The following is an 8,168-nucleotide window of genomic DNA, read 5'->3' as shown; positions in this document are numbered from 1 at the left end:
AGAAGGAGCGACCTCCTCCTCGCCGCACACTGGAGACGGGGGAGAAGGAGCGACCTCCTCCTCGCCGCACACTGGAGACGGGGGAGAAGGAGCGACCTCCTCCTCGCCGCACACTGGAGACGGGGGAGAAGGAGCGACCTCCTCCTCGCCGCACACTGGAGACGGGGGAGAAGGAGCGACCTCCTCCTCGCCGCACACTGGAGACGGGGGAGAAGGAGCGACCTCCTCGCCGCACACTGGAGACGGGGGAGAAGGAGCGACCTCCTCGCCGCACACTGGAGACGGGGGAGAAGGAGCGACCTCCTCGCCGCACACTGGAGACGGGGGAGAAGGAGCGACCTCCTCGCCGCACACTGGAGACGGGGGAGAAGGAGCGACCTCCTCCTCGCCGCACACTGGAGACGGGGGAGAAGGAGCGACCTCCTCCTCGCCGCACACTGGAGACGGGGGAGAAGGAGCGACCTCCTCCTCGCCGCACACTGGAGACGGGGGAGAAGGAGCGACCTCCTCCTCGCCGGACACTGGAGACGGAGGAGAAGGAGCGACCTCCTCGCCGGACACTGGAGACGGAGGAGAAGGAGCGACCTCCTCGCCGGACACTGGAGACGGAGGAGAAGGAGCGACCTCCTCGCCGGACACTGGAGACGGAGGAGAAGGAGCGACCTCCTCGCCGGACACTGGAGACGGAGGAGAAGGAGCGACCTCCTCGCCGGACACTGGAGACGGAGGAGAAGGAGCGACCTCCTCGCCGCACACTGGAGACGGGGGAGAAGGAGCGACCTCCTCGCCGCACACTGGAGACGGAGGAGAAGGAGCGACCTCCTCGCCGCACACTGGAGACGGAGGAGAAGGAGCGACCTCCTCGCCGCACACTGGAGACGGGGGAGAAGGAGCGACCTCCTCGCCGCACACTGGAGACGGGGGAGAAGGAGCGACCTCCTCGCCGCACACTGGAGACGGGGGAGAAGGAGCGACCTCCTCGCCGCACACTGGAGACGGGGGAGAAGGAGCGACCTCCTCGCCGGACACTGGAGACGGAGGAGAAGGAGCGACCTCCTCGCCGGACACTGGAGACGGAGGAGAAGGAGCGACCTCCTCGCCGGACACTGGAGACGGAGGAGAAGGAGCGACCTCCTCGCCGGACACTGGAGACGGAGGAGAAGGAGCGACCTCCTCGCCGGACACTGGAGACGGAGGAGAAGGAGCGACCTCCTCGCCGGACACTGGAGACGGGGGAGAAGGAGCGACCTCCTCGCCGGACACTGGAGACGGAGGAGAAGGAGCGACCTCCTCGCCGGACACTGGAGACAGAGGAGAAGGAGCGACCTCCTCGCCGCACACTGGAGACGGGGGAGAAGGAGCGACCTCCTCGCCGGACACTGGAGACGGGGGAGAAGGAGCGACCTCCTCGCCGCACACTGGAGACGGGGGAGAAGGAGCGACCTCCTCGCCGCACACTGGAGACAGAGGAGAAGGAGCGACCTCCTCGCCGGACACTGGAGACGGGGGAGAAGGAGCGACCTCCTCCTCGCCGCACACTGGAGACGGGGGAGAAGGAGCGACCTCCTCGCCGGACACTGGAGACGGAGGAGAAGGAGCGACCTCCTCGCCGGACACTGGAGACAGAGGAGAAGGAGCGACCTCCTCGCCGGACACTGGAGACGGAGGAGAAGGAGCGACCTCCTCGCCGGACACTGGAGACAGAGGAGAAGGAGCGACCTCCTCCTCGCCGGACACTGGAGACGGGGGAGAAGGAGCGACGTCCTCGCCGGACACTGGAGACAGAGGAGAAGGAGCGACCTCCTCCTCGCCGGACACTGGAGACAGAGGAGAAGGAGCGACCTCCTCCTCGCCGGACACTGGAGACGGAGGAGAAGGAGCGACCTCCTCCTCGCCGCACACTGGAGACGGGGGAGAAGGAGCGACCTCCTCGCCGGACACTGGAGACGGGGGAGAAGGAGCGACCTCCTCCTCGCCGCACACTGGAGACGGGGGAGAAGGAGCGACCTCCTCGCCGCACACTGGAGACGGGGGAGAAGGAGCGACCTCCTCGCCGGACACTGGAGACGGAGGAGAAGGAGCGACCTCCTCGCCGGACACTGGAGACGGAGGAGAAGGAGCGACCTCCTCGCCGGACACTGGAGACGGAGGAGAAGGAGCGACCTCCTCGCCGGACACTGGAGACGGAGGAGAAGGAGCGACCTCCTCGCCGGACACTGGAGACGGGGGAGAAGGAGCGACCTCCTCGCCGCACACTGGAGACGGGGGAGAAGGAGCGACCTCCTCGCCGCACACTGGAGACAGAGGAGAAGGAGCGACCTCCTCGCCGGACACTGGAGACAGAGGAGAAGGAGCGACCTCCTCCTCGCCGCACACTGGAGACGGGGGAGAAGGAGCGACCTCCTCGCCGGACACTGGAGACGGGGGAGAAGGAGCGACCTCCTCGCCGGACACTGGAGACGGGGGAGAAGGAGCGACCTCCTCGCCGGACACTGGAGACAGAGGAGAAGGAGCGACCTCCTCGCCGGACACTGGAGACAGAGGAGAAGGAGCGACCTCCTCGCCGGACACTGGAGACAGAGGAGAAGGAGCGACCTCCTCGCCGCACACCGGGGCTGGCGCTGGGGCCGGTGGAGGAGAATCCCAACCTGGGACCCCCTCGGGAACATGGAGCAAGGGATGCGGACGAGCCCTGGGCGCTGGCGTGGGAGCCCGCAGCGCCGGAGACGTGGACCTGGGCGCTGGCGTGGGAGCCCGCAGCGCCGGAGACGTGGACCCGGGCGCTGGCGTGGGAGCCCGCAGCGCCGGAGACGTGGACCCGGGCGCTGGCGTGGGAGCCCGCAGCGCCGGAGACGTGGACCCGGGCGCTGGCGTGGGAGCCCGCAGCGCCGGAGACGTGGACCCGGGCGCTGGCGTGGGAGCCTGCAGCGCCGGAGACGTGGATCTGGGCTGGGACGCGGGCGGCGTAGACCGTGGACCAGGCGGGGACACTGGATACGTGGACCGTGGAGCTGGTGGCTTGATAGCCAGTCTGGTTCCCCAGAACCGCGACTGGACCTCAGTGTCGACTGGTTCCGGTTCTTCGTCCAGCCCTAGCAGCATTCCCACCAGTTCGTCACTCGTCATGCTCACTGGGGGTTTTTGCTTATGGCGCCTGGAGTGTCTCTTTCGTCGCGAGGTCCAGAGAGGGTCTGGGTCCAGAGGCTCGTAGGTCGGGAGGTGTTTGGCTGCCTCCCGACGAAGAAATTCAAAGAGAGTGATCATCTCCGCTGGGTCCTCGTTTGGTTGGTTCATTCTGTTACAGTGGCTGGAGGGAGGTGGACCCAAATGCAGGAGTCGGGGCGCCAGTCTACAGAACTCAGGTTTATTCCCAGGGCAGAGCAACAAAATGACAACTAACAGAATGACAATGAACCAACAAACACAACTGAAACCGAGGGGTATAAATACACAGAAAAACCAAACAAGAAACAGGTGAAGCAAATTAACTAAGTGAACGCAGGTGAACTCAATGACCAGGAAATCAATAAAGCTAAACAAACAAACAAGGGAACCAAACAGGAAATACTACCAAAATAAAACAGGAACCCAGAACCAAGGAAAAAGCAAACCACCACATCATAACAGTACCACATCATAACAGTTACACATAGTAAGAAGCTTTCCTCCCACAGCGGTGCCTCTGTTTGGTCTCAGTCTGATCCATGCAGAGGGAGTCACCACGTTGCTATCAGTACGATTGGTTTACACGATACCTGACTCTTAGTATGGATGGGTCATTAGCATGTTGGGACTGCACATGTAAAGACTCCAGCACCGCTAAGAGAACCTGGTAGAAGACGGAGCGTCAAACAGATGTGGTCCATCGGCCTTTTCATCCCCGACCTTCATGTTTAAACCAAACGCCTCCAACGCCTGCTGGCTATGAGCCAGCCGAACCTGCTTTAACTACCCGTCCATCGTGGCTGCCTGGCGTCTTCCTGTAGTTTACGAAGCTGCGGTATGTGAGCAACCAGTAGGCTCAGTGTCCAGACGACCTCATCTCAAATGCAAACAAATTTTTATCTTTTTATTGCCGACAAGTTTATCATTTTGTTTCTATTGTACAAATTCATCGAGCCGATCTGGTCGGACCTCTCTGACCTGGCAGAATCCTCTCAGCTGTGGGAACTGTAGAGGAGGATACCTCTCCACGGCTGACATCCTCCTGCTAAACTAGACTCTGATCTACCTCAGAACAGTAGCTGTTCTTTGAGGCCACTGATGGACTAAGTTAAACCACAAAACCACATGAGCAGTCACTCTGGAAACATCCGTTTCTTCCACAACATAACATAAAACCCTAACCATCTACATGAGGGTCCTCTGGTAGGCCATTTACTCTAACCTGGGTCCACCTCCACAGATAGACCGGTTTGCCTGTGGCAGCATGAACACTCATCCTAAACACTGCTTCCGATCAAAGAACCGAACCCTGGTGCTGTTCTCTTCCAGTGTGAAAGCAAACAGCCTCCAGTGGAGCAGACAGGGAATGATGTAGACCAACATGGTGGCTCTCCATCTGCCTGGACTCATTCTGGTAAAAACTGGGTCTGAACAAAGTGAAACCAGAAACCTGGTCCAGTTTTCACTTGCAGTGAATAACTTGTTTTCAGTCAATCTGTGAGCTAGCTCTTCTTCTTTTTATGGTTGTTTTTGGGAACATCTCCCCCTGGCGGGCAGCTGTTGCAACTGCAGGATGTTCGGTCTGTTTGAGTCCAGTTCAGCATGGAAGCGGACCGAACCGAAAGAAGGTGTGAGAGTTCTCGTCATTCTGCACCCTGAAAACACCAGCTGCAGCACGAACCGGTGGGAACACCGGTTCCTCAGTGAAGCATGGTGGTGGAGGTATTATGCAGTGGCAGACTTTGACATGAGGTTCTCGGAGGCCTTCACAGCTCATACACCAACATATGAACGGGTGAACATGTGGTTCCACATGATGCTGCAGCTTGCTGGACCCTGTGACAGTTTTCTACTCTGACTGGCGGATCTTGAGCTCAGATTTATTTAGTGATGACCTTTGTCCCTCGTGTAAAGCTCCGTGTGCTTGGCTGCAGTGGGGTTTATTGATCCTGATACGACGCTTTCAGATGATCTCATCCCATTTCCTCCTTACCTCATCTCTTTTTCTCATTCTCCAGCTTCAGATGCCCCTTCATCCACGTCCTCCTCTTCATCCAGTTCTGGCTTCGTGGACTTTACCTTCACCCGGGAGCCTCAGGACGTGGTGACGGTGCGAGGCGGCATGATGCAGCTGGACTGCCAGGCTCAGGCGGATGCAGTGGCAGGACCTCCTGACATCACGTGGCGTAAAGATGGAGTGCTGCTCAGTACGGTGGTGGATGAGCGGAGGCGACAGCTGGGAAACGGCACTCTGCTGGTGCAGAATGTGGTGCATTCACGGCACCACCGGCCTGATGAGGGCGAGTATCAATGCCTCGCCACGCTGGACGGGCTGGGGAGCATCGTGAGCCGGACAGCGAGGGTCACTGTTGCTGGTGAGACACACTGTGTTCGATGCATTTACAGTCAGAGTATTTCTGGACAGTAGAGCTCCTCCAGTAGGATGAACCTTTCTGATCCTCTTTATCTAGATGTAGATGTTGTATGATACCTTGTCAGTTCACCACATCTGCTGTGCATGTGTCCGATAAACACACATCACAATTTCAGAGCCTGCCAGTCACTTACAATTCAATGCTGAGCTAAGAGATACATGAGAAAAGTTGAAGCCAGAAAAATAAACTGGCTGTTTTCAACTAACCCAGCTAAAGTGTACTCGGAGTAGCAGGGTAACACTACACAAGCTGACCCACCAAGGCTGGAGGCAGAACGATACTGGAAAGGCAGACGGGAGAAGAAGGCATCACATAACAGTGAAGCACAGTGGTTAAAAGACCTCAGAGCAGACCACAGCTCCCTCCCTGAACATGACCAGTGGGTGAGAGAGGAGTTTATATATATATATATATATATATATAAATATGTACATATATACCCACATATATTATATATATATAAATATACATAGTAGATAAATATATATATAAATATAAATAATATTAAATTAAATATTATATAAATAAATATTATATATATATATATATATATATATAAATATATATATTAAACATTCTAGATTGCACCATCTGATGGCAGCAGATTGTAGTAGCTCTGACTTGCTATCTTGATTTTTTTAAAAGTATAAACTATTCTCACATAGATATTACCTCAAATTAGGTTTTTTTTTCTGAGGATTTCATGCCGGTTCGGAGGGTGTGCTGCAAGGAGGATTTTTTCCGCATATTTTTGGCTCTTTCAAGACTTGTTATGATGAGTCTCCATGACAACGAAAGACGGGATCAACTGATTAAACCTCCCAAATCAGGATTATCAGCAAAACAACACATAAAATCCCGATGGAGTTGAAAAGAAAGAGAAGAGGATGCAGAACGGGAGTGAGACAAAAGAGAAAGCGATGGAGATTTAAACCATTTCTCCCGACCGTCATCATGGGTAATGTGAGATCGCTAGCTAACAGAACGGACGAGCTGGAGATGCTAACAAGGTCTCAGAAAGAATACAGAGAGTGCAGTATTATGTGCTTCACCGAGACATGACTGCATGAACACATCCCTGACTGTAATGTGTCTGTACCGGGCTTTAAAACGGTCCGTGCAGACCGCAGTAGACAACACAGCGGAAAGCTAAAGGGTGGTGGATTTGCAGTGCTGGTTAACCAGCGTTGGTTTCATCCTGGACATGTTACTGTCAAGGAGAAGATATGCACAAGGGACATGGAACTGTTAGCTGTGAGCTTCCGTCCATATTATTTACCCAGAGAGTTTAGCTGTGTTATTCTGGTAGCGGTTTATATAATACCTGGTACCGCACCAGACACAGCCTGTGATGTCATCAGCTCCGTCGTTGCTCGGCTACAAACACAGCATCCAAACTCATTCATGGCGATCTCCGGAGACTTCAACAACGTCTCCCTCTCTGCAACTCTACCAACATTCCAGCAGTTTGTCAGCTGCTCCACCAGAGAAAATAAGATGTTGGACTTATTTTATGCAAATATGAATAATGGATACAGTTGTTCTGCCCTGCCTCCTTTAGGAAGATCTGACCATAATCTGGTTCTTCTCACCTCCACCTACAAGCCCATCGTTCAGCAGCAACCAGTCATCACAAAGACTATCAAAATCTGGTCTGCTGAAGCTGAAGATGCTCTTAGAGGAGGCTTTGAGGCTACAGACTGGAACGTCCTCTGTGAACCTCATGGAGACGACATCAACGCCATGACTGAGTGTGTGACAGATTACATAAACTTCTGTGTGGACAGCATCGTCCCAACAAGAACAGTGAGGTGCTTCCCCAATAACAAACCCTGGATCACCAGTGAGCTGAAAAAGCTGCTGAACATCAAAAAGAAAGCCTTCAGGGATGGAGACAGGGAGTTATTGAGGGCAACACAAAAACAACTTCAAACACAAACTAAGAAGTGCAAGGAGGACTACAGGAAGAAGTTAGAAAGTCAGCTCCAGCAGAATAACCTGAGGGATGTGTGGTCTGGAATGAAGAAGATCACCGGCTTCAAGTTAAAGGGGGACCAGCCTGATGGAGGTCTGGACAGAGCTAATGAGCTGAACATATTCTTCAACAGGTTCAGTTCACCCCCTACCTCCAGCCCAACAGACCACACACCCTCCATAAGCCCACTGCTTTCCTGTCACGCCTCCAATCTGTCACCCTGCAGCTCAGTCATGGACCAGAACACAGCTTCATCTCCCTCCACATCAGGACATCCTGAGACCTCCACCTTGTTTGTCTCCTGCAATCAGGTTAAGAAGCAACTTGAGAAACTGAACCAGAACAAGGCTGCAGGTCCAGATGGTGTCAGTCCCAGAGTTCTCAAGACCTGCTCAGAACAACTATGTCCGATTCTCCAGCACCTTTTCAACACCAGTCTGAGACAAAATAGAGTCCCAGTGCTGTGGAAAACCTCCTGCCTTGTTCCAGTGCCTAAAAAAACACAACCAGCTGAACCAAGTGACTACAGACCAGTTGCCCTGACATCTCACATCATGAAAGTCCTGGAGAGACTCTTACTGGCTCACCTCAAC

General features: G+C 54.9%; 1 protein-coding gene across 1 annotated transcript in view; it reads left to right on the top strand.

The window, feature by feature from the left end:
* Positions 1–4,738: 4,738 nt before the first annotated feature.
* dcc (DCC netrin 1 receptor) overlaps positions 4,739–8,168 on the top strand; it is a gene marked incomplete at both ends in the record, with an annotated part of 355,940 nt that continues 352,510 nt past the window's right edge. The window contains 2 exons of the mRNA XM_079256415.1: positions 4,739–5,003; positions 5,100–5,540. Of these exons, the coding sequence (XP_079112541.1) occupies positions 4,739–5,003; positions 5,100–5,540 (706 nt within the window). The remainder of the gene's footprint in view (positions 5,004–5,099; positions 5,541–8,168) is intronic.

This window comes from Telmatherina bonti, assembly GCF_933228915.1.
Source record: "Telmatherina bonti genome assembly, chromosome: 17".
Lineage (NCBI taxonomy): Eukaryota > Metazoa > Chordata > Actinopteri > Atheriniformes > Telmatherinidae > Telmatherina > Telmatherina bonti.
The sequence above is the reverse complement of the archived record's forward strand: the minus strand, read 5'-3'. Positions and strand labels throughout refer to the sequence as shown.